This window comes from Camelina sativa, chromosome 11 (genome assembly GCF_030686135.1).
Source record: "Camelina sativa cultivar CO46 ecotype springtype chromosome 11, ASM3068613v1".
Lineage (NCBI taxonomy): Eukaryota > Viridiplantae > Streptophyta > Magnoliopsida > Brassicales > Brassicaceae > Camelina > Camelina sativa.
This window is the reverse complement of record NC_141890.1, coordinates 43,314,622-43,340,392: the sequence shown is the minus strand read 5'-3', so window position 1 is coordinate 43,340,392 and position 25,771 is coordinate 43,314,622. Positions and strand designations below refer to the sequence as shown.

The window sequence follows — 25,771 nt, the reverse complement described above, 5'->3', positions numbered from 1 at the left end:
TTTTGAGTTTTCACATCAGTGATAATGATACGAATTTTTAAGAACTTAGTTCATTTTCAAATTATCTCTACACTTCTTTCTTAAATTCCGTGAATTCAACAAGAATAAAAACCTAGTTATCATTGTAAATCGTAATATTAAAATGTTTCCTTGACAGATTTGTATAAAATAAAAGTATACACACAAAAGAAGACCAATTAGTATACCAAATTACTATAGAAAATTAAATTAAAACTGTAGAATTAAAGAGATTCGATTTTTTAAACAATGGAAGAGTTGGTTCTTTGAAGATCCTCTTGCTTACGCTTCCATGGAATCACTTGCTTAAACCCTTCGTAAACCCTTGCCTGCATTTATAAATATAGAATAATTAGGTTTACGCTTTTACTTCCCTCACATGCAATGCAATATCCATACCCACAAAAGGTACATTATTGCACACATGTTTTGATCAATTTGAGTATTTGACAATGATTTTTCTTTCTTTTTTTTTGTTATTGTTTGCAATAAAATTGACATTGGAATGGACAAAAAATTCATATTCATCATATAAAAATTTGAGAATTTTGTGAGTATGAAACTTTTGATAAAACTTTAAAGAATCAAAAACTGAATTTAAGGAAAAAAAAAAGTATGAAACTTTTGATAAAAACATACCCAAAATTCAGACTTTGTTGTATGAGAGAGGTTAAAAAAGCTTCCTTCTTTTCTCTTAATCCTAAAAAGTTTCACTTTTGTACCGCCGTCTCCGGCGACTCCTCCTCCGGTCCAATCCTTCCGGCAATGACAACCGTCGTCTCTAAAACGTGGAAAGTCAAATATACCCTCAGACACATCTTTACATTTCCCAAAACTTCCCCATCTACTCGACCCACCACCAAACAACCTCTGTTCTTTCTCCGGCGCCGGCGCCGGAACAACTCCTCTAAGCTTCCGAATCACAGCTGACGATCTCGGAAGCGACAGCGAACGACGACGTAAATCGTAAGGACCGTCAAGAACAGTCGTCGGAGAAGGCTCGTTCACCGAGGTCGTGGATTCTCCCGGCAAGAGAAGCCTCGGAGGAAGGTCAAGACCTCTCACGACGCCTCTCTGATTCGACGACTTCGCCGGTTTTTTAACACGACGAGGCTTCCCCGGAGCTTCTTCCCATTGAAAAGGAACAGATCCGGCGATATTAACCGGTGGTGTAGCTAACCCCGGAGTAGTTTCATATGCTCTGTTATTATTATTCATTGGATATGAAAACAAAGGAAGCTTAGGTGTTGTAGAAGAACAGAACCGTTCTTGATGATCATTTACAAAAACCATTTTTTTTTTTTCTTTGGAGATGAATTTTTAATGAAGACCCAATAATGTTTTTTTTGACGTTTTATGAAATGGGTTTGGATTAAATAGGAGAAAAGAAGAAACCTTTATTGGGATTGGATTCATTTGAACAAGAAAAAGGAAAAGTTTAAGGACGATGAATAGTAGTGGGAGAGGGAGGTTAGAGAAGACATGATGGACAAGAAAAGATTGAAATATTAAATGGTTTGTTTTTTTTCCGAATTTAATAAAATAAATGAAACGGCTCCTCTTTTGTGTTTCTTGTTCACGAGGGATGTGGTCTTTTTTAATTTTGTTTTTTTTTTTAAAATTATTATTGAAAATTTGAAAACGACTTGTTAATTTGAGTACCATCACTATCAAAAATTCGTGAATAGTTAAAATATCTTTTAGTTATGCCAGTTTCATTCATTTTTGTACGTAAACTTGTAGATTGAAAAGTAATGATTAGGTTCCAAAACGTTACATGTGAGGGTGTGTTTCATTGTTATCACTTAGAATGACACATGCGTTGTTAGTTTGTTTTAGCTTTTAGGCAGTGATATAAAACTGCAAATCTTGTGGGATAAGTGTTTTGTAAAAGGAAAAAAAAAAACAGAAAATATTATTGGTAAGAAAATAATAAAGGTAATCGTGATGGACGTTGACGGGGACGTGTTGATGGACCAACGGTCAATTTGGTTTAGGGATTGAAAAAGTCAAAGGGCAGCTCTCTTTGTGTTCTATCTCTCTCTATGTTTGTCGTTGCATCAGTTATGCTGCAGCGACTTTTGTGTAGAAACGAATGTGAGGATTAGGAGCATCATGCGAATCTCCTGTCTCTTCGCCTTCTCTTAGTAGTTTTCATCTTTCATGCATTATTTAGAATTAGATGTATCAATATTGTAGTTGTTGTTTATCTATGATTGACATGCAACATGTTGAAACTCCATGTATGTCTCTGTTGGAATCTATCGAAACCATAACTTACGGCAAAGTTTTGAAATACTATATTTTTTTCTACAAAATTATACTCTTTTCATATCAAGTTCAACCAACACACACAAAAAAACAATTTTTCACACTAAGCTAAACCACAACTTAAATGATTGATAGTTTATTTTTTGTTTATAACATCTTCATTATTATTCTTGCGTTGACTAGGAAATTTACGATGGTTGATTGGTTAGACATTACAATCACAATTACAAGCAGAATGAATCCGGATTTGATTATACAAGCACTCCAATTTATATTACAAACCACGTATTATATATATTTAAGATTTGGTTTATGTCAAAAATTTGATTTAAAAACTAGAAATCAAAGAAATTTACATGTTATATGTTAGCTAAAACCATTTTTAGTTGTAGTTAGTATCACAAAAGTATAAATGAAAGTAATTAAGTCACGTTGGTAAGATGAGAATTGAGGACTGATTTGATTTTAACTTTGTTAGGTTTATATGAGAATTGAGAGGCCACTGACGTTAGTCAAATGTTACTTTCTTCTCTTAGGTTTATATTATAAGATAATACTTAATAGAATGTGAAATTAATCTGTGCCATTCGTTACGAAATAAAAGAAGAAGTAAAGGGGGAATTATAAAGATAACCCACAACGAAGGCCTCTTTATTTTATTTTTGGGCACTTGTGTGCTTTTTAGTTTTCTTCTTATCATAAAGCAATTCGATTGCGTTTACGAAACCTGCAGTGCTAAGTGCTAGAATGTATCATTTGTAAAAGTGGAGAAAATATTTCTCAATTTCTCAACCACAAGCACATTTTCTTAAATTCATTTTTCCTGGTAAATTAGAATATTAGAGAGATTTAAGACCCTCTAACTCTAATCACCTTCGTTATTAAAGACTTCCATCTATCAATAAAACCACATTTTATTTAAGCTCATTTTAAATACCAAATTGGATTGTCGAAGAGTCGTCAAGAGGACAATCTTCATTTTGTTTATATATGATAGAGAAAAAAACATACGGGTTTATCAAACCTACAATGGTTTTCTTAAAATATATTTTTCATAAAGACAATTGGTTTTTTTTTTTAAAACCAAACTTTCTAAGTATTTCTGATATAAATACCTTTCCTCTTTTGGTACAACCTTATATTGTAATAAGGGGAGATAAAACAAGACGCAACTACCAAACATTGTAGATTGAATGTTTGTAGCTTTCATAAAGAGGCAAAGCAAAAAAACACATGCAAAATGCTTTTTACTATCACTTCTAAAAGCTACTTTTTTTACTATCAACTTCCAAAAGCGACAGATACATCCAATTTAATCCCCATCCTTTCCTTAGCCAATTAGGTCTTTTTATAATATGTGATGCTTTTTGTATAGGGGCTTTTCTAATTTGGCTGCTAACCAACACCGAACCAAAATTTCTGGTCTGTATGAACCAAACCAATAATCTGATTGAGCACCTACTTCATAATACTAGAAGTAAAACGTACATTTAGGGTAATCAATGCAGGATTTGTAGCTCCACATCTCTCTGAAAGTGACAAGGTTTCAACAAAAGATGAAGAAGCAATGTTTCTATATTGAGAAGAAAATATTAAATTAACTAAGATTGTAGGAGTAGTCCATTTAAACATAAGGCGAAAATCTCTGTATATATATTAGTGAATTCTATATACAAAAGCTAATTGTTCTCGTTTTACCTCAATTGTAAAGAATTTACACATTTTGTAGCTTCTCATACTCGTAGCTCCATGTCGCCCCGTCGCTTCAAATGTATCATTCCCTCACGAGCTAATGTACCTTCAAGATCACCAATGCTTCGGGATATCCTAACCTCAAGCCCTCTCTGCACTTCCTGAAATAGACTTTTGATGCTTTCTGCAAAACGTTCTGGATCAAAGCTGCTACTAGAAGAGGATGATTCAGTAGTGATTATTCCTACTAGAACCTCAACAAAGCCAGAAGCGATCTTAGATTGGATTTCCATCAGTTTTTGTCCTGTTGCCACTATGTATCTTTGCAGCTGAAATGTCTCATCTAAGAAATGCTCTAGTGATGTTTTGGTTTCCCCATTTGCTCTGATGTTTCCACTAATCTTCTCCGGTTCATTCACATGCTATAGATAATGGTTAACCGAAAAAGAATCAGTTTTATGTTAACAGAGACAGTAATGTAACTTGTATGAGAAAATCATTGCTTACCATTCTTTTGCACAAATCATCAATCTTCTCTTGTAGTGATTGATACCTTGTAACTTGTTTGTTGAGCAATGTAATGATCAATAACAAAGCCTTTTTCCCGGTATCACTGCTATTTTTTTCGATCTCTTGGCTCTCCGGTTTCCCAATATATCTTTCAAGCATCATCAGTTGTTGTTTCAGCCTTTTGATCTTGTATGAAACTCCAAGAGCATGAAGATCCATTCTCCAAGGTGGATTGTTTGTGCTTGATGACCTTATTAGGCTCTTACTCTCCTTACCATTCACTTTTTCTCTTTTCCCTGGTAAGAGTCTTTCGTTTTCGGATCCTTCTTCAGCATCAGATTGAGCAGCCTTCAAAGTTAAATGCCTCAACTCATCAGGAGAATATGATTCCCTTCCCTTTTCAGTTGCATTTTCCTGAGAAACTTCCCTTGATCTGAATTCTTTTTCTCGCTCTTCTGGTTTTGTGTCCTTTCTTCTACAACTCGTATTGTTCTTGTGGGGTATCAAGCTTTTGGAGTACTGAGTCTTGAATTCTTGTTTCTTCAGGGAAACCGATTCCTCCCCTCTTCGATTTACCATGCCTTCCAACTGTGTGTTTTCGTGTCTCAACTGTGACATTTCTTGGTTCATTCCTTCAATACAAGATCTCAACCGCTTTAATTCTAATTCGGAGTTCATGAGATGCAAACACAAAGCTTCAACCTTTTCATCTTTTATTTTCATATGATCTCTAAACTCCCCTAGCTCCATCTCTCGCTCCTTCCCTGTCACTCTAATACAAAGTTCTTCCTCACCAAAAGTCAAATTCTCACGCTTTTTTGCAATTTCATCCACTCCTTTAAATGTATAAACGGAGAATCAGAATCAATTAAAAATTCAAGAAAGAGACTATACATGAAACGTGAAGCTCTTCTAGGACTTACCTAGTTCATTGAGATCACCAATAGAGTAGGAATCCATGATTTGTGGGATGATATCAGGATCTTTATTCAACTCCAGATGTTCAATATGAGTAATGGAAGGAACAGTACTGTTGGTTTTAGACTTACTTGTGGCTTCAAAAGCAAACATGCTTCTCAGTGACCGTCTCTCATGTTTTTTAGATTTTGAATTCGTTCTCCATTTCTTTACTTCTTCTTCGTCTTGTTTCCTTTTAGCCTCCTTGAGCAATGCCATCTGCTTCTCGGTCATGTCCAGTTTCGACTTTTTCATCATTACACCCAATATTCGATCTTTCTGTTCCAAATCTTTTCGCAGCTTAATGACTTCCAATGACAAGTCTTCAAGTTCAAGTTCTTTAGCCTCGATTTGCTTATTTGCACGACTCAGTTCAGCTTCAAGCTGTCTCTGGCTAGAAGCAAGCTCAAGGAATGTCTTCTTCTGCCTCCATAGCTCAGACGAATGTTCTTGCACACCTCTCTCGTGCGTTTCCCTTAAATCTTGAACTTCCTTCTCTGTTTTGACCAGGCTTTCTTCTAATTCTTTGCATTTACGCTTCTCTTCTTCCATTGCCTTATCTTTAGATTCCACTAAACCTTCCTTTTCTTTTAATTTTTCTTGCATCTCCGATAAGCTTTTTCTCTTCCTCTTCTCAATGTTCCTTAGTTCCTTCATCAGAGCCTCAATCTGAAGCTTTATTCCATACCTCTCCCTTAACCAATTCTGCTTTTGAGACGCGAATATGCTAACTACCTTCTCGTTAGCTTTTGCATCTTCATTCCTCACTTTCTTCAACTCTGTAATTGTACTATTGGCATCATCAAGCCTCTGAAGAAGCTTACCCTTCTCCTCATCAAAGATTCTCCTAATCAGTAAACCAAATAGCATCATATTGCTCCTCATCTCGCCCTGTTTCTCATCTCCCATGGACATGATGGCTTCTCTTTAAAAAGAACCACAGACAGCAGCAAGACAATCAATCTCCGTAGAGATGTGACTAAATCTGAATCTCAAGACGCAATTTGCCTATTGCAATCCATCTGATAGGAAAACAAAAAGCAAAAAATGCTTATCAGAGAAACTTCTGATTAACTTCAATATGAAATTTAATTATCCAAAACAGTAAAAAAAAAAAAGATAGCAAAACTCAAATGCAAGAACAGAAAGGGTTTAAATTGATACCAAAAGAAAGAAGAAAAAGATGCCAGTGAAGAAGTCTGAGATCTTACGCAAGATTTAAACAAAGGTTGAGTGAAATTGCAAGTCTAAGCACAAGAAAACTGCAAAAGTACATGTGGTTTAGCATGTTATATTGTTGGGTGGGAGTTACATAAGCTTATCATTTTAATTTTTTTTTCCAGATGGTGATGGCAGAGGAATAAAGTTTGGTGAATAAAAAATATATGACACACATGTAAAAACACTTTGAAAAGAATCATGTAATAGATCATCCTTACAGATAGATAAAAGCAAGAAATGTATGCTTCTCCTGGTTTCATGTTAAACACAAAGGCCCCTTAACATGTCCCCACTTGCTCTTACTTTCTCATTCCAATAATCTCATAATTTTTTTACCATGGCTTGTTATGGAGAGCAAGATGAAACTAATAATTGTCAACAAAAGCCATCAAACAATAGCTTAACTAAGATCCAATCTTCATTACTGATACTTTCGGGAATCAGATTGGCACTAATGTTGTAATTTGAATAGAAAACTTTTAAAACTCAAAAGGTAAAAAGGGTACACAGAAATAGAAAAAGAGTTTTATTTTCCCCATTGGGGTAAAAAAACACTGTATCTGCGACATAAATACTCTTTCATCAAGCTGTTATGAATTGATTGGTGATATAGAAATATCAAAGAAATTTAAACCACAAAAATGATTAGAGGTTTAATAAAAAGTGGACCATGTAAAAAGTTCAATCATTCCATTTCACTATCAAACATTAACTAACACCTTTAGAGGGGGTATTAAACTTGGTATTTTAAAGGATTTGATAAGATTTTAATATTTTAGACTTTTGAAAGAATTGAGTGAGTTTTTAGGAGATGTGGTTATCTTTTAGAGTTTTTCTAGTTTTTTATAAAAACAAATGTGTGATTCTTTGAGATTTTTTAGTATATTTTAGGTGATTTTAGAATATTTTACAACACAAATATTATAACACAAATATATATTTTTGTGTTCTTAAAAATATAACAATGTTTGCTTCTTCTTAAGAACATAACATCTATATATTTTGATGTAGCATAAACAAAATCAGTTCAAGAGTCTGGAGCTATGCCTTCGGTTTGTTAACCGGAAATGGAGCATGTCCTCAGTTGGTTAACCAGAAATGGCAGCCTCCCTCTGTATATGTGAATCATTTTTTTATACAAACGGGAAGATTCTTGACAAGTTAGTAACCATTGTAGTCACCAAATTCAACCAACAGACAAAGCACCCTCCACATGACATTCTAAAAACTTCGTCCACCTTGTTAGTTGAAACCATTTTAGCAAAAGAAGTAGTTTTAGATCAACTAACGCATACTCATACTATGACGTGTACAACATGAATGAACCAGTGTCAATTTAATCACAAAATTGTCATGAAGTACTCTTTTGCAGGGACACCGTTATACTCTCGCTCGAGAAGGAGGATGAGATCACAAACAAATTTCTGTGGTTGAAATCGGCATCAGAGACTTCACTGGTGGAGAAGGTGGTTGGTGATCGGAATTGAAAATGGATGCCCTCTACATTGTAATCACTAATTACTTGGCTTAATAGCATAACCCTCATCATTTAGATAAATGAGATCACCTTTCTCTTTATACCCAATGCATCTGATAAGAACTGAGATATATCAGTAACAGACCAAACTAAAGAAAGAACCTAATTGTCACATATAGAATAAAATGTCCCACTCTGCATTTTTTTCACTCATGTGTTTCGTTTTCTAAATACTATGGCTAAGAAAAAGCTATATGTCCCTTGGGTAGAGGATAAGAACAGTAACATGCGTATGCTGCACATATCCCATATGGATGACCTCATTGCAAACAGCTCCATGAACATTTTGGAACCAGCTCCTTTTGATGCCCAAGGGAATAAGCGTGAAGATGGTAGTGTTTTTTTTTTTTCTACGTTGACACCACTATAAGCTTCACATAAGAAGTACAAGCCCTTTGTAATTAAAACCTTTTCTTTGAATTTGTTGAGAGTGTTGCAAGCAGATGAACCGATCGATTTGTTCGTCATCATCCTGAAACTGTTTCATTGCCAAAGCTTTCCCTTATCTCTGTATCTAATCAACTTGTTTTTCTTTTCAAATCATTGAGATCACGTCTTGCGTTTGAGAGCTTCAACGACGGTGAGACATGTGGAAGACACATTTATCACCTGTAGGAAAGTTGCAGCAATCGATCCTTCTCTCCCAATTGTAATTTCCCAGGAAAATATATGTTGATTGAAGAAAGTTGGACTTTATAAACAAAACAAAAAAAAGTTGCAGTTCATCTTTTGTAGTTGTATCGGACATTTTTTTTTCTCTTGAAATCTTTCAAAATTCTACCTCTATAGATATGATTTTACTAGTCATATTTTTCAACTAAAAAACAAAGAAAAAGTTTCCTAGAATCATTCAAAGTAGAATTTTAAAAAAAGTTGTGATATATTGAATAACAATAGATTTCAAGCAAGTTTTATAAATGACTAACTGAATAACAAGAGATTGTATGTTATTTTAAATGATTTTACAAAAATTTCAAGTTGAATAATATAAGATTTTAAAAGATTTTTATAAATCCTAATTGAATAAGAAGAGATTTCAAAAATACTCTAAAGTCTTTTAAAACACAAGTTCAATACCCCATCTAAATTATTCTTTCTAATTTTACATAAGAATTTTTATTTTTTCTTTTGACGAAAAAGACTTTGTTCTTTGAGGCATTATTACAAACAACTTGAGAACTACATCATTTCAATTGCTGAAAAAAAACAAACCACCCATCACTTGTCTATTATTCTAAATTCGAAAACTTTTTAATCCCAATCAAACAGTGAAGCTTCCAAATACATACATCCAAATTCAAAACACACACTTTTTCGAAACGAAATGTAAAAAATTCAGAAACTTTTCACTATACATCATCAAGAAAGAAACAAATCAAGCGGCTGAGTCAGTTTTTTTTAGTCAATCTTGCTAATTATATACTACTAAAAAGAGGTTAAAAATTAGAAATTGAAGTACCTCTCTGTAAGAAATAAAGTGTTGAAATGAGAGAGGAAGGATTGGTGAGGAAGAAAGGTATAGTATTGTTTAGATAAAAAGGTCATCATGATGATGAAGACAACTATGCAAATACAAAAAAAAAAGCTTCTCTCTTGGGATCTTACTTCGAGAACCAATCAAGCTTCTTTTTCATGTTTCCTTTTTGATGAAATCTGTAAAGCTGGGAACTTTGTTTTGATTAAATAAGAAGATGATGGACACTGAATTTTTGAAGTAACCCATTTTATAAGCCATTTATTTATTAGTAAACCATATAACGAACACACGCTATGTCTCAATCAGGCCCATCTTCAGGCCCAATAGACTTTTGCTTTCTACATATTTTGTTTTGTTGACAACTTCTTGACTCGTTTGTTTTCAGTTTAGTTCCAAATCCAATGACGCTGCTGAGTGTGTGTGTGGTGGGTACAATGGAAGTAGTTCAAATTACACAGGATAAGCATACATGATCAGACCACGTGTTTATGATTCTTTACTATTTCTATTACTAATAATAATCTAGATAAATGTATATAGTCCATGTAAACTCCTAATGGATCGGAGACCTTTTTATAATCCATGAAAAACCACAACATTAAATCAACCATATTAGTAAATTTTTTTAAATTAACGGGAAGCATGAGGTTCCTAATTATAAAACAGTAATGCGAGCGAGTTGAAGAGTGGGTTTGCCTACACAACAGTAGTCTCCACAGCCGTCTCAACCTTTTGTCGATGATTCATCTCGGTTTTGATCTTTGAAATGCATCATCCCCAGTGTAATTATTCCTCTCTGTTGTTGTTGTTGTTGTTGTTTGGAGAACATAAGAAAATATATACTATATGATAACAACAACGCCAAACGATAAGATTTGATTTTGCAGCAAAAAGGAAACAATGAAATAATACAGAGTGACTAAGACATGGTTCAAAAAAGGTGATATAGAGAAGAGACCCATGCTCTCTTATATCTTCTTTATTTATTATCTTCGACTCACGGCTTTGTCTTAATAATCTTTTAGTCTAAACCGTGTAGGAGAAAGAGATAAAGATAGAATAAAACAATCTTTATCGAATTATATATCATATATCTGCAGATCATCAAACTGAAACATAATAGTGAAAAGGAAAGTGAAAAGGAAACATAATAGTAAACAATCTTTTTTTTTTTTTTTAAAATTCTAATAGTACAATAAATCTAATTATTAGTGAAAAGGAAAGTGAGGAGACAAGGTCCACAAGGACGTGAAAAGGTGGTCAAAGAAAGATAAGATGGTGGCGGCACGCGCGACACGAGTCCAAGAATCTTGAGATTGTGACGTTACGTATAATAAAACAAAAAGGCTATAAGAAAACAGAAAGATCTTTCCAATCCTGTCCAACTCAGACGTTTGTTTATTATTTATTAGTCTGTTTTTTTTTTCGAAATATAAGGTCATTTTCAAAGGGTAGTAAGTAGTAACACACGAGGTTGGTCATTTTCAAAGGGCACACGATGTTAGCAAAGCTTATCAAGTTGCTCTTTTGATAAACGGTTTTCAATCTCACTCCTTTTTAAAAATATTTTTTTTTTATTTTTTTTGGCTGAACAACCCCACCAAGATGCTCTTTACAATATGTCCATCAAAGAATGTAATAAAAATATTTTAAAACAAATTTTATTTTTAATTTTGAAAAAAGTGAAATTAAGAACTTCTTAAGAAAGAACTGCAGTTTTAAAAACCAAAACATGAAAGTATTCAAAATAGAAACTGCAGTTTTCAAAACAAAAACCTGCAAGAACACTAAACAGAACCTGCAGTTTTTAAAATCAAATCCTACAATTTAAAAACCAAAACATGAAAGTATTCAAAATAGAAACTGCAATTTTCAAAACAAAAACCTGCAAGAACACTAAACAGAACCTGCAGTTTTTGAAATCAAATCATACATTTTAAAAACCAAAACATGAAAGAATTCAAAATAGAAACTGCAGTTTTCAAAACAAAAATCTGCAAGAACACTAAACAGAACCTGCAGTTTTTAAAATCAAATCCTACAATTTAAAAACCAAAACCTGAAAGTATTCAAAATAGAAATTGCAGTTTTTAAAACCAAAACCTGCAGGAACAAAAAAACAGAAACTGCAGTCTTCAGTCTTAGTGATCGGATCCAAAAACACAAAGCCAATTCATCATCAATTGTTAAACTACTACTGAAGAAGCAAAAAAACTCTCACAGTCTTCAGTATTAGTGATCGGCTTTGTGTTTTTGGATCCTTTCTTAGGCTTCTTCCATTTCATCATATTGGTTTTACAAAGGTTTAATTATAAGAAAAAAAAGATTCAAACAATTGTTTACTCCACCAAATATCATCAAAACTCAACAATAGCCGTCTAAACAAAATACAAAATCAAAGATCACAAAATCAAAGGCTAGTTCCAATATCATCTAAAAGATGAAAATTTACTCACTTGAATCTCTCTTAGAACCTCGACACGCTTCCTGACTGTCGGAGTCAAGTTCTCAAGGACATCTGAGTGTTGTCCAGCCAAGTTCTGCAACTTGTTCTGCAGCAAACACACAAATCAGAAAAACTTGTACATAAGCTATTAAAAGGAACAAACTTTCAAACAATCAAATTAAGATGCAACAACAATCCTCAAAAGCGAAGATCGATTCATTGAACCCTAATTTCAATCACAACAAATAACCCTAATTCATCACCATCTACAAATAAAATCAGAGAGATTCTTACCAAGGAAAACTGATTGAAACATCATTGAACCACAGACTATTATTTCGCCACTTGAATCGTTGTTGGTTGCACAGGCGGTGGAGATGGTGATCACGACGGACAAAGGTGTTGGACCAGTCGATTGTCGTTGGACCAGTCGCGAGAGAGAATGAGGGAAACAAAAAAAAAATATATATTTTTCTCTCTAGCCAATCAGGTGTCGACACAACCTCGATCCTTAGTGATCCTTAAATCTCTAACACAAGGATCGATCACTGGCAAAATTTGTTTTTTTTTCATTAATATGATTTATTTTTTAACCCAAGCAACTCTTAAAATATTGCTAAGAGCATGTGTATTGGGAATTTATCATGAGAATTTCTCGCTTAAAAAAAAAACAATAAAATATGATATAATAATTTTTTATTATGAGAGTTTTTTATTAAAGTTGAGAACAATTTTTATTTGAGAATCTTTAAGAAACTTTCTTTTTTGTTTTGAAAAACTTTTATAATAAAAAATTATTATTTTTTATTTTATTAATATTTTGGTTAATGAGAAACTTGGTGAGAGACTAACCAAAACACATGATCTATGACCTAATAACCTTTAATGGAGATACTCTAACAATCTAGTCTTTTACGAATGGAATTATTAACTAATTCTTATTTTAATACTTTGTCGTAATTAACTTTAATCTAATCTATATATAATAGCAAACCTATTTTTTAGGGAATGTTGATGTCATCTTTATAATCCAACGATTGAGGTAAGGCTTTTTCTTAATCTAAGGGCTGTGGTTTCATGAAACCAAAAGATGTGTCTTTCAATCGCAACGTTTTGTTTACGTCTTATGTCAAGCATCGCCTCTTTTCTATCCTCAATTCTCACCACCCTTAAATGAAGCCTCTTCATTTTCTGATTTATATAATTGGCTTTCTTCTCAATTGACTCCTTTGCCACAACCACGTCGTAGATTTCACTATCGACGCGCAATCGGTTTTGCTTGAGATGCTTTCTTCTCACAAGTCATGTTGGATATAATTGAGTTTAGTTATCTTCATTATCAAGTTATAAGTTGTGTTTGTATTAAACGATGCTTCTAAGCATCTTGACGATTGTAACAGTTACAACGTTTGATTTAGAAAGACACAACTCTTTCTCTTGTTTGTGTATAAGTATTTAAACACATAGTCTCGTCATTGTAAAACTCAGTTTTTTTCAGTTTATTAATAAAATCACAAATTTCTCTAATACTCTGTTTTATAGAAGATAAAACAGAGCAACAAGTACGCTTGTTTTGTTCTTTGTGAGATAGAAGCTTTTGCTTCTAACAAGTCACACCCCTTCGTAGTTAAGGTTTACTATTCACCCCTTGTCGTTCTGACGTCCTCAAAACCTAACCAGTTTTGATTTTTTTTCTTAAAACAAAATCGTGTTTTATTTGTTACATCTCAAAATGTTATTTGCTCTAATTGTCTATGTTCTTTCTGAGAATTTTCATATTCTTCATCTCTAATTATCATCGTTGATTCTAAAATTAGGGAATTTCCAATTAAGAATTTTTTTTTTGTCCGGCCACCTTTTGATTTCTCACACGGCTCTGTAATTCTAATTACCCCTTTAAAAAATCTTTGTTTTTTTTATCTGCTCTAATTCTCTTTGTTACTACATCGAAATTACATATTCTTCACGGTTAATCATCGTTGATCCATCTTTATTTTGTTTTGTATATTATATGCATTTGATATTTTTGGTTTGAACCTTTTTTGGGATCTCCGTTATTAATTAGTTTGTAGTATTGCCTATATATATTAGTATTGGCTTTTGGTGAAGAAATCAATTTCGTAGGAATGATATGTAAGTGTTTGTTCAAAAAAGAAAAAAAAAGAATAATATGTAAGTGTAACCACATGATATGTAGGTCGTAAGAACCGTGGATTGTAAGTATTACCGGTGGATTTGTCTTGAAACCCTATATAAGGATAGAAAATGGACGGTTAACCGTGGATTGTAATATAGATTTGTTATATTCACTCTTCTGCAACAGTAAGGAAAGGGACGATTAACGGAAAGTTTGGGACTTTTTTTTTTATCTCTTTTGCTTTACTTAAGTTCTCTAGTTGTGTTTACGTCGGCGGTTAGTATATTACTCCTGGTTAGAGAATATACATTTGAATTTGTGAGGTTAATTAGTAGTTTTAATTGAAAGATATTATACAAGTAATTTTGCTTTTATAGGAGGATTTTTTTCATACATAAAGCGAGGATCGAGGAAGCTCTTTTTAAATGATTTTCTCTCTTTATAAAGGGTGGGAACTGGGAATAGAATTTTTTTATAGATTGCAATTCTGTTGCAAGTTGATTATACCGTATGTTCCTCTCGCCACTATTGCCATTCTTACAACTGCTTGGTTAGTATTTTGATCGTTGGCCTTACGAAGACTATATTTCTTAATCAATAGCTTAAAAACATTTGATCTTCTTTCTGGACTCCTTTGAGCTTGCAACGTTGGTTAGTACTTTTCCCGAATTTATAACTTACATCTCGTGCTCATTGTTATGTCTGCTATTTAGTTGAGATTGTAAATCATAGGTTTCCAGTTCTCTTTGTCACCAATTTTTTTTCCATTAAAATCTAACGTGTTTTGAAAAGTTATTGACGTTACTAGATCGTAAACAATGTGGCGATTAATATGGTATATGTTGACGTTATGTATAAAGTCTTTTATACAATGGATATAGTTGCAAACTTGTACACATGAGCCGAAGACGAGGGACGATATAGAACAGAAAATGCCAAACTTATACACATGTAGCCGTGTAGGGACGATATAGAACAAAAAATGCCAAATTTTCTTACAAGTATAATAAACTTAGTTATATTTCCTATATATATGGCTATATATATTACTTTCTTTTTTTCTATTATATTTTACAACATTCTAACAACCAATCATTTTAATTGTGAAGAAAGGCCATTTGAATTCTATGATCAAGGTTAGTTACAATATATAGTATAAAACAAGCTTGTTGAATTCATAAGATATAAACGGAGAGGAGATTTGAATAAAGCCAAGACGCTGAGATTGACAATTCAAGACGGTGTGTGAATATGTACTTACCTAAGTTTTTCGTTACAACATCCCAAGAAATGTTTTGGCTATATGCCTTTTATGTTTTGAGATATGCAGCAAGTGTTTTTTCTTTTCTTTAAACCTCTTTTCTATTACAGTTTAGTTTTGGTCCACTCCAGATGGTGTATGGGAAGAGGTGGAATCATGTTAGTCTAATCAAAGAAGCTAAGTTTTCATGATCTTTTTTTTTTTTTTTTTTTTTTTTGTTAAACTTTCTTCTAAGGTTTTATATAGGAAAAAAACTTCATTATTAGGCTAATAAACAAAATGCCTCTTTCCTTTTCAAAAGATGGTATTCTCCATTGACCATACCAAAGGCTTCTTCATCTTCAATGGTTGTGATTTGTCATATATAAGTCATTCTTTGTTATATATCTTTAGTTGGGGTGTAGCCACCACCTCGCTATTCACCATTGGTCCCATGGATTCATATTGTAGGTTTAGACATTTTATCCAACTGTGTTGGTCGCACACCACTTATTATTCTTATAGAAAAAATAACTCCCTAATTTGGCTCAATATTTCAAACAAAGGTAAAAAGGTAGTTCAAAGTATGCAAACCTTAAAATAAAATTATTTTTGTGTAGTAGTACGATATATAGACTGCATGGAAATTTTCTACGAAATCTTTTTTTTTTTTTTGAGAGAATATTACACGAACTCAATTTTTTTTTTCTTTCTCTTTTTTTGAAAGACATTAACCCGCTGTTACTATATGTTCCGATCCTGCAACACGATTACTTAATCTTTACTTAAACACACAATGGAAATCATGTTTCTAATTTGAAAACTTAATAACATATAACCTTAACAAGTATAAATTATCTAGAAATCTTATATATATATATATATATATTTTTTTGGACCTTGAAAATAGTTTTTATTTCTGTGAGTATTATTTCACACCTCCAAATATTAAAAAATCTAATCATTGTTTTCTTTCAATTTATTAATCAACGTTGATTCACTCATCTTCGTTAAAATGTGGACTGTTTTATTTATTGATTCACCTATCCAACCTTTGTTTGGTGTCGTTTTCTATCTTATACTCACATATGTCATCTCTTCCAAGTATTAATTTAGGTAATTGATTGGATTTCTATTTATGAATGATCTCAAAAATTGCAAGATTTTCTTCCCAATAATTTTGTTTCTTCATCGTACCTCTAGCTTTTAATATTCGCACATATTAGTTTTTGACACCTCTTTGTTTCCATACCACTTTGTTTATACATATAGATTTTAAAAACCTTGATTTTTTTTGTTTCTCTGAGTTTTGTTTCATACCTCTAAGTTCTAAAAAATTTGAGTATTGTTTTCTTTTAATTTATAAATCGACATTGATTCACTCATCTTCGTTAAAATGTGGTTTGTTTTATTTATTTATTCCTTCATCCAACTTTTATTTGGTGTCGTTTTCCTTCTTATACCCTATCGATCATCTCTTCCAAGTATTCATCTAGAATATTGATTGATATGGACTTTCTCCGTCTGCTTCTCTTATTATTTTTTTGTAAGTTTTGTAAATTTTGATAGAATAATGATATAAAATTTGTTTTATACATGTAAATATCTTTCAAAATTGATAATATTGCTAAGATTCATATATCTCGTTAACATTGTTCTCTTATTGTCATTGAATCGATTTTGTATTTACAACAAAATTATTATTTGATTAATTTAGTTGATTCATGCTAGGCGGCATTATTTCTGAATTTCATACTATATAGTTAAAAGACTACAATAAAGTTTTCACTTGAAATATGAATTAACAATGTTAGTCATTTAACGTTTTCACTTGAAATATGAATTTAACGTTTACGCACGGGTCGACATCCTAGTATTCGTAATAGAAAGTCCGATTACTATATATAAATACTTTGTTGTAATTCACTTTAAGACAATTGTTTAGTTATATAGTCCAATTGTCGTAATTTTTTTTTTTTCGGATTTTTGATACGGGACTGTCGCACTATCCGCTCTTGTAGTTGAATGGTTTAATACTATTACATTTGGAAGCACAACCACGGTTGGGCTTCCATATGCTTTTTTAATATATAGAACGGGAGAAAAAAATATCCAGATCACCTTTAGAAAGGGAGATAAATATGTGAAGTTAATTCAGAAGTAAGAACATAAAAATGTCAAAATTTGCAAATGTTGTTAGTCTGGAGATGTTAAAGGACTCTAATGGGACCTTGCTGAGTGACATAAATTTTAATAGTTCTATATTAGCCGACTGGATTGAGTTAAAAATTAACACACTACCCTATGTGTAGGTTCTTGCTGAATCTTCTCCCAGAGACAACCTTCTGCTTGTCGAAGCACTGACGAGAATAGGGCATGTAGTTGCAGCCACAGGGATGGGAATACATGATTCAAAGACACTACTCGCGGTCTGTAATTATCATATTTAAACCCAAAAACTAATCACACTAGTTCAAAGAGAACATGAATTCAGAAAGACATGTCCATCATCACTTTTCCTTGAACAGGCGGATGTTAGCCTTGCTATGGGAATTGGAGGAACCACAGCAGCAAAAGAGAATTCCGATATCATTATACTGGATGATAATTTTGCTACAATTGTCAAGGTTGGTTTATTATATGCTTGGTTGATAAACTTGGGCAGTAGCGGCTTATAGAATGCATACAATAGTGATGAGCAAGCTTTGACCTTTTGGCAGTTTAATTTCGTTTAAATCTTTCTGATAAGATATTAGAGGCTTATTTGGATAATGCAGTGTATCATATGGTCTCGTTCTCTATACACCAATGTCCAGAGATCTATCCTATTCCGGCTTACTGTCAGTGTATCAGCATTAACTCTCTGTGTGGTTGAGGTTGTGGTTTATGATGCATTTCCACTTAACGCCGTGCAGGTTAAAAAAATGTTATCCCTTTGTAAATTCATCATCTTGTAATCCAGCTTTACCACGATTTGAAACCTTTTTCCCTAACCCAGTTTTGCTTTTCCCTGATGCAGCTTCTGTTGCTGAATCTTATTATCGACATCTTAGGAGCATTTGCATTGGCATACCGACCAAGAGCTGATCGCCACCTAATGGGAAAGCCACCGGTTGGTATAAGGTACAAAAATCTGAATAGGATCAAGGATTTGATTTGATTATTAAGTTAGTATATAGTTGTCTTAGAAAGAGACTTACTGTATTGGTGCCAGAAATTTGGAAGAAACAGTTGATTTTGCAGTTCTTGTTCTGTTCTGCGTGAATATAAGCAAACTGATCGATCATACATATGTATACCTTTTTCCGACTTTTTTTTTTTCAGAGACCCTCTTATTACCAAGACGTTGTGGTCCAAGTTGATAATACAGGTATGTCGGGTAAAATCCTTGATTTATTATGCGTGGACGTAAATGTCCGATAAAATCTTTTTTACTCCTTCATAGTTTTCAGGGAGAAAATGCAATTCCTTGGTCTTCTTTAATCTTTACTAATTAACTATATAGATTAGAGACACAAACACTGACTTGGAGACCTCTAAATAGTGCTTCTGTCATGACATACCTTCTTCCAGGTATTTTACCTAGTGCTGTCGCTGGTACTCATAAATTCTGAGAAGCTACTGAAGCTAAAGCATGGTCCTAGCAGCAATGCTGAAAAAGTGATGAACACATTTATATTCAATTCCTTTGTCTTCTGCCTGGTAATGTCCAATTTTTCCCACTCTTGTTATCAGGGTTCATTTGCTAATATGTTGATAATCTCTCTCTGTCTTTTTAAAATAACGCAGATGTTTGATGAGTTTGAAATCCAAAGCATAGACCAAACCTTCAAAGAAATCCTCAGAGAGAATATGTTTCTCGTTACAATAACCTCAACTATTATATTTCAGGTAAGTCCTCTGTACAAGGTGATTACAACATTTATCTTCTTTTTCTGTTCATATCTAACCCGAAAACATAATTACTTTCTTTTTGTTCCTTCTGTGTCAGATAATCGTAATGGAGTTCGCAGGCATGTTCGTTTCTTCAGTCAAGCTTGACATGAAAAAATTGGTGACGACAAGTCTTTTGGGATTGCTCAGGTTCTGCTCATAAAGATCCTCAACTACTTTATATAAGTTTTACTCTTCACATTTTTCTCAATATCTATACGTATATTTAAACTTTTTGTACAGCCAAGTGGCCACTCGCTTCCCTTACCCAGCCAACCAATACTACCGTAACTGAGATTTATCTTGCCATATAGGCACAACTACCGTAAGAACCTTTTACTCCCTAATCTTCTAATGCATCACACATGAATATCTTTTTGACGAGTAGAGTTACTCTGAACTTATAAATTCTCATTTCAGGTAAACTTTTGAAGCATCCTTCTAGCTTTGGTCGCTTAGGAGGTTGTTGTTCTCTGCGTGGGTGTGCGTGAGAGACTAAATAATGTGGATTATTGTGCTGTGTATATATCATAGATTCATAGTACAGTTAATTTAGTCATATTCATTTCCTCTTCAACATATGTAGAGTGAAATGAGTGAGAGTCATGTATTTATATAAGTTTTGTTCAATCTATTTGTCTCTTCATTTTCGTTTCATGAATTCTTGGATGTTTCTAAATCTTCTGATCCAACTGATTCATCGCAATTGTTTTTTTGTTTTTTTTTTTTTTAAACTACCCGATTATATATATCTTCCTTTCTCTACCCATTTCTTTGAAAATTTCAGTTGGTTGCTATACCAAAATCCACCATTCCTCCTAGGTTTACTGCCATAGGTTCATCGAATAACGATCACCACGACAATTTTAAACGGTTAGACAGCCAGAGGGATACTACTGTACTCGTACACACAAAAACTAATACTCATCCATTACTGCTACAAACTTTCATACCATAGCCAGTAGCCACGTGTGGTTTTACAGTGCACCCGTCGGCACCGGTTTGAGGTTCTGCCTATAGATCCAACGGCTTATGTTTTTTTTTTTCAATTTTACCATCTTCACTTGACGCGGCGTGATCTCAATGGTAAATCTTATAAAGGTCTTCGGTTGTTTATTTTAGTTCCAATGATGCTGTGTGTGGTACAACGAAGAAGTTAATAAAGTTACACAGGATAAGCATATATCAGACGTCTTTATGATTCTTTTCTATTTGTCTTACTACTACAATTAGGCCTAACTACAATCTATATATATAGTAATCCATGTAAACCACTTATGGAGACTTTTCTTTATCCATGAAAACCACAACAATAATCAACCACATATGTTATTAGTATTTCAAATTAACGGATGGTTATTTTAGGAAAATTGTGTTATCTTTATAACCTTCTCCTCTAGTAAATAATTTTTTTTTACTTTTGTTGCTTCAAATTTGTAAAATGATAAATTTGATCAAGAAAGTTACTCGTTTACACGATTTTAATCTTAAAATCACTGTGAACTACATTTGTTACTCTTGCTTTATGTGCATCTGCTAACACATTCAAGACAGATTGAATAAAATGGTTCAAAAAGGTGATAGAGACAGACCAATGTTCTCTTTATCTTTATTGGTTATCTTTAGTCGGCTTTATCTTAATTAAATTACGGCTCCGATTAGTAACAACATTTAAACGAGGCAATTGAAAAAAATTTCAGCGGTTGTAAAGAAGGTGGTTAAAAAGAAGGCGGTTATAAAAGATGGGAAAAAAAAGTGGTTAAGTTAAAGTGAGTGGTTAAGTAATAGTTTTGATTGGTAACAAGCGGTTGAATAGTAAACAAATTAATTATAAAAAACAATATAAAATAAATTAAAATATGAAAACATTTTTTAAAAAATTATTTATATTTTTATAAATTCTTTTAGAAAATAATATATATGAATATTATTTATAAAATTTTTAATAATTTTTTTAAAATCCAACCGCCTCGTTTGCAAACGAACCGCCTTGTTTTTGGGGCGGTTGGCAACCGCTCGTTTTCCCCCTTCCAACCACTCTCTTTAACCATCTTCTCCAACCACCTATTCCAACCGTTTCTTCCAATCGCTATGTTGATTGGTAACCTTCAAGATGGTTCGTTTGCAAACGAGGCGGTTGAAGGTTACCAATCAAATCCTACATTAATCTTTTAATCATCATTCGTCTAAACCGCGTAACAGAGATAAAGACAGAATATATATCTTTAACAAATAAAATCATAAAGCATAATCTGTTAAATAATATCTTTTGTCTTTCAATATGGGGTCTGAGTAGTTGCACTATCAGTTAAGCATAAATTTTCACCACTCATTGTGAAATGAACTTGAGGAGGTTTCATAATTTTCAATAAATAAATTTCACATAAGAGTAATTCATTAGATCCCATAAAGAATTTCAAATAGAATAAACCAAATTCATCTATGTTTAACAAATAAAATAATAAAGCCAAAATAATATCAAAGTAACACCAAAATAAAATCTAAACAATATGTATACTAGAAAATCATAATTACCCTTAAATCTAAGAACCAAAATGTTTTTCTTCAGGGCCTTTAGGGGGGAGAACCGGAGAAGTCATCGACTTCCATATTGTAACCTTTCGTACACAAGATTTGTTTCTATGTTCTTTCCTATTTGCTTTAATGATTGTTGATAAAGGTTTTTTAAAAATGCTTTGATGTGCGACACATACGTTACCAATGACCTTTTCCTACACAACGGTGACATTACATACATTGGTCACATTCCCATTTTTTCTCATGTTTGTTACCATCCCATTTCTAGTGAGAGTTATTTAAGTTCTTAAAACAAAGTAACACTTCTGACTTCGACTTCGACCTTGACCAAAACTATTATTACTTCCTCGCCCACGTCCACGTCCACGTCCGTGACCATGTTGGTAACCATGTTCTTTATCATAGAGAGATGTCACATTTGCTTCAAGGAATTGAGTTGAACCATTTGGGCGCGACTCATGATTTTGCAATAGCAGTTCACTATTCTGCTCAGCTCTGAATACTTTTTCTTTACTTTTCTCATGCTATTGTATATGCAGGACAATTAAATTAGCGTAAAAAATAGAAATGTTTTCTCTAGGATTTTTGCATCGGTAACATGTTTTCCACACAACTTCAGCTTGGAAGTGATCTTAAACATCGCTAAGTTGTATTCAGCATTTCAGCTACAAACTTAAAATCTTGTAGTCTCAAATGCAATCACTCATACCGGACTTTGGGTAACACCACAATTCTTTGGTGATCAGAAATGTTATTTAGATCTTTCGAAAGAATTTTTGGATCTTTCACTGTCAAAATTCATTTTTCAAGTTCTCATGAAGGTGACGACGAAAGAATATTATAGCCTTAGTTTTGACTTTTGATGCATGCTTCACTTCCCTTTTTTATTGCATCATCTAGTTTTTCAGAAACTATATATAGTACATCCAGCACCAAGACATTTCTGGATATGTCAAGGACCTCGAATTCCAAATTTGTAGTTGTAAGATTCGACATTTTTTTGAAACTATAGAAATGTGATTATATGATCATTGGTTTTTCGAGTAATAAATCAATTACATTTGCTTAAATAAATGCAATATCGATAGTGAAAAAAATAATTTTAATCACACTATTAATCACACTAAGCATGTATATAACAATAAACAAATCAAAATCTTGTGTTAGCAAATAACGTTTGTTCATCGTCATCGAAAGCATGTGACTAACTATTATGAAATCATGATCGATAGCAGTTTAATTATTTAGTTATTATAAATCCAATCATGACACAAAATAAATAATATTTACTACTAACAATTAACAAACGAATTTTAGCAATGTTCGATGATTAAATATAACTATAACTATATGGAATATTCAAACTATTATACTAAAGCTATAAACCAATAATATAATTATAGATCTAGATACAACAAATAACTACAATATAATTTATATTTCAAAACAGCGTAAAGAATCTAATATACCATACCACCAAAATTAAAGCGTTTTTCAAAGTATAGATTTAATTGTTTTTAAAATAAAGACGTCAATGAATTCAATAATAAAGCACGATGGCAATTAAATATGTAAATATGTTAGCACGATAGCCGTCAATTAAATATGAACGGATCCATGAAGTCATAATCATTCAATGAATCAAACGTATATGCGACAATAAATTATCAAGCAACGATTGTGAAGCAATAAAGCATAAATAAAATATAGACGTGTAGATACTTTCTTACCATTTCAACAATAAGATAAATGGATAATATATTGACTCTAAAACCATAAGACAATTAAATTGACCTCATCGTTTATTAATAAACAAAATCATAAGATATATAAATGAAACAGATCTATGCTACAATAAACTGATTAAAACAACTACTATGGTAAAGCACTAACGAACGATCTCAATAATAATTTTGATATAGTCTCGCGCGTATGAGAGTATCGATTAATAAGTTTGAGGTTACTTACCTCGTTATGCTATAACGCGTTGTAAAACAAAGGTTTGGGAATTGTTTCTTATGTAATAGTAAAACAAAAAAAAAACTACTATCTGTTTGTCACAGCGCTCGACGTAATCAGCATAGCATTCAAGCTCATGTGTAGTTTATTTGTATGATGAGTTAGAGTAAAGGTAAAAAGGGTTGAAACTTATTTTCATCACTATAACTTCTTCTTTAATTTCAGCTGAAAGAAAACAAAAAGATTTTTTTTGAATAAAGAAAACAAAAAGATAAATTCTATATTATTTGTTTGTTTCAGCCAAATAATATAAAATACTCCACTTACTCTTATATTGGACTTTACCTCTTTTCGTTTTTCTTTTCCTATCCACTTTATTCCTTCTTTGTTTATTCTATTATATTTACCAATCACGCCCCCTCAATTTTAGTTGGAAAAAAGGGAAAAAAACAAAAAAAGAGAGAGAGAAATCTGATGATTTTGTGGTGATGACAACTGACACGTATACAATTAAAACTGCATTCTGAATTTCTGGTTGTACAGTACTAATTTTAAGAGATATTTTGTTTTCTTTATAACCTTTTCTCTAGTTATCAAAAAAAGTTGTACTTATGTTGCTTCAGATTGGATCAAAATAAAGTTACTCGTTTACACGGTTTGAATCTAATATCATTGTGAATTACAGTTGCTATGCTCTTTGCATTATGTATAATCTGCTAACACAATTAATACAGAGAGAGTACTGACTAAGTCGGTTCAGAAAGGTGGATCGAGAGATCCAAATGTTCTCTTTAGCTTTATTGAACGAGTAATGAATATTCACCTCACGGCGCTTTGTCTTAATAAATTACACAATCTTTTAAATTATAACAATATCATATTATCATTCAATTCGTCTCCGCGTAAAGAGAGGTTCATGCAAAAAAAAAAACCACATAAAAGAGAAAAAGGAATAAAAACGACGAATATAAGTTTATCTATAACTGAGAATTGGGAATATCCTGTCACGTTGATAGGGTTTCGAAAGGAATAGATTAAAAGGACGAACATCGATATAATTAATACTGTAAATGCACAATCTCATTTACAAAAAAAATATATATATATATATATATATATATATATATACATTATGCTTATCACTTCGTAAATGTTTTTTATAGAGAATATTAAGGGTGTTGTCAAAAAAAGAAAAGGACTATTAAGGGCTAATAATGGTAATATATATTGTATTTTTCTTAAAATGTTGAAAGTTTTTTGATTAGTCAACAAAGAAAAAAGTTTACCATTAAAGAAACTATCCATAATGAAGGAAATAGCACATGGTTACAATTGCTTACTTTCAATTCAACTAAAGCAATGTTCTTATATGACGTATCTCTTCATCAAAGCATACTATAAAAGTTCTTATATAAAAAAAAGAAATTGTTACTTTCCCTTAAATAAATGAAATACTGAGTATATTTATAGTCTCTTGAGTCGTTAACATGACTTTAATTTGTCCAGTTTGTGTTATGTGTTCATTATTATGAGAAAATCGTGATTTTTCTCTGTATTCTTTTTTGACATCTCCTTAATTAATAGTCTCGTTTAAAAAAAAAACAAAAAAGAAATACAAGCGGTTGCAATGTTGGGACTTTTAACAAAATGACAAAGAAAAAGAAATTACTACAAAATGAATCTGATTAGTATTTGACAGCTTGATGCAATCAGCAAATTCAGCATATAAAACACCTTTTTGTGTGACTGTTTGTATGAGTTAAGAAGACTTAATTGAGTTAAAGAAGCAAAAGGGTAAAATCTTTACTTAGGCTAATCTTTACAGCTTTCATCTC

General features: G+C 32.4%; 3 protein-coding genes and 1 long non-coding RNA gene across 5 annotated transcripts; 1 reads left to right on the top strand and 3 right to left on the bottom strand.

The window, feature by feature from the left end:
• Positions 1–103: 103 nt before the first annotated feature.
• On the bottom strand, positions 104–1,585 carry LOC104725820 (uncharacterized protein At4g00950). The gene is made up of 2 exons (XM_010444555.3): positions 658–1,585; positions 104–347 (listed from the first exon to the last, which is right to left on the bottom strand). The coding sequence occupies exons 1-2, from the start codon at positions 1,309–1,311 to the stop codon at positions 261–263; spliced, it is 741 nt and encodes a 246-aa protein (XP_010442857.1). The 5' UTR covers positions 1,312–1,585; the 3' UTR covers positions 104–260.
• Positions 1,586–3,867: 2,282 nt separating this feature from the next.
• Positions 3,868–6,895, bottom strand: LOC104725818 (uncharacterized). 2 transcript variants are annotated; one of them, XM_010444554.3, is made up of 4 exons: positions 6,660–6,895; positions 5,415–6,470; positions 4,489–5,327; positions 3,868–4,403 (listed from the first exon to the last, which is right to left on the bottom strand). In XM_010444554.3, exons 2-4 carry the CDS (start codon positions 6,361–6,363, stop codon positions 4,023–4,025), a joined length of 2,169 nt encoding a protein of 722 aa, XP_010442856.2. In that variant the 5' UTR covers positions 6,364–6,470; positions 6,660–6,895; the 3' UTR covers positions 3,868–4,022. The 2 variants fall into 2 exon arrangements, with proteins under 2 accessions (XP_010442856.2, XP_010442855.2); XM_010444553.3 differs by having other exon boundaries at positions 6,613–6,841.
• Positions 6,896–12,007: 5,112 nt separating this feature from the next.
• Positions 12,008–12,561, bottom strand: LOC104725817 (uncharacterized). The gene is made up of 2 exons (XR_757971.3): positions 12,424–12,561; positions 12,008–12,235 (listed from the first exon to the last, which is right to left on the bottom strand). It is a non-coding gene; the product is annotated as an uncharacterized LOC104725817 (long non-coding RNA).
• A 5,239-nt stretch (positions 12,562–17,800) lies between these two features.
• Positions 17,801–20,094, top strand: LOC104725815 (calcium-transporting ATPase 8, plasma membrane-type-like). Its single transcript, XM_087476512.1, has 10 exons — positions 17,801–17,935; positions 18,035–18,133; positions 18,284–18,421; positions 18,526–18,629; positions 18,831–18,876; positions 19,080–19,208; positions 19,296–19,397; positions 19,498–19,589; positions 19,683–19,764; positions 19,860–20,094. The coding sequence occupies exons 1-9, from the start codon at positions 17,903–17,905 to the stop codon at positions 19,732–19,734; spliced, it is 795 nt and encodes a 264-aa protein (XP_087332638.1). The 5' UTR covers positions 17,801–17,902; the 3' UTR covers positions 19,735–19,764; positions 19,860–20,094.
• The last annotated feature ends 5,677 nt before the right edge of the window (positions 20,095–25,771 follow it).

What these genes read in the sequence shown, in the direction of transcription:
- LOC104725818 (XM_010444554.3), bottom strand. Translation starts at nt 6,363, where the DNA reads ATGTCCATGGGAGATGAGAAACAGGGCGAGATGAGGAGCAATATGATG. An exon ending in TGGTGATCTCAATGAACTAG is followed by an intron (nt 5,328 to 5,414) that starts GTAAGTCCTAGA and finishes ATACATTTAAAG; the next exon opens with GAGTGGATGAAATTGCAAAA. An exon ending in ATGATTTGTGCAAAAGAATG is followed by an intron (nt 4,404 to 4,488) that starts GTAAGCAATGAT and finishes CATTATCTATAG; the next exon opens with CATGTGAATGAACCGGAGAA.
- LOC104725815 (XM_087476512.1), top strand. Translation starts at nt 17,903, where the DNA reads ATGGGAATACATGATTCAAAGACACTACTCGCG. An exon ending in ATTTTGCTACAATTGTCAAG is followed by an intron (nt 18,134 to 18,283) that starts GTTGGTTTATTA and finishes TGGATAATGCAG; the next exon opens with TGTATCATATGGTCTCGTTC. An exon ending in ATTCCTTTGTCTTCTGCCTG is followed by an intron (nt 19,209 to 19,295) that starts GTAATGTCCAAT and finishes AAAATAACGCAG; the next exon opens with ATGTTTGATGAGTTTGAAAT.
- LOC104725820 (XM_010444555.3), bottom strand. Translation starts at nt 1,311, where the DNA reads ATGGTTTTTGTAAATGATCATCAAGAACGGTTCTGTTCTTCTACAACA. An exon ending in CAACAAAGTCTGAATTTTGG is followed by an intron (nt 348 to 657) that starts GTATGTTTTTAT and finishes TTATAAATGCAG; the next exon opens with GCAAGGGTTTACGAAGGGTT.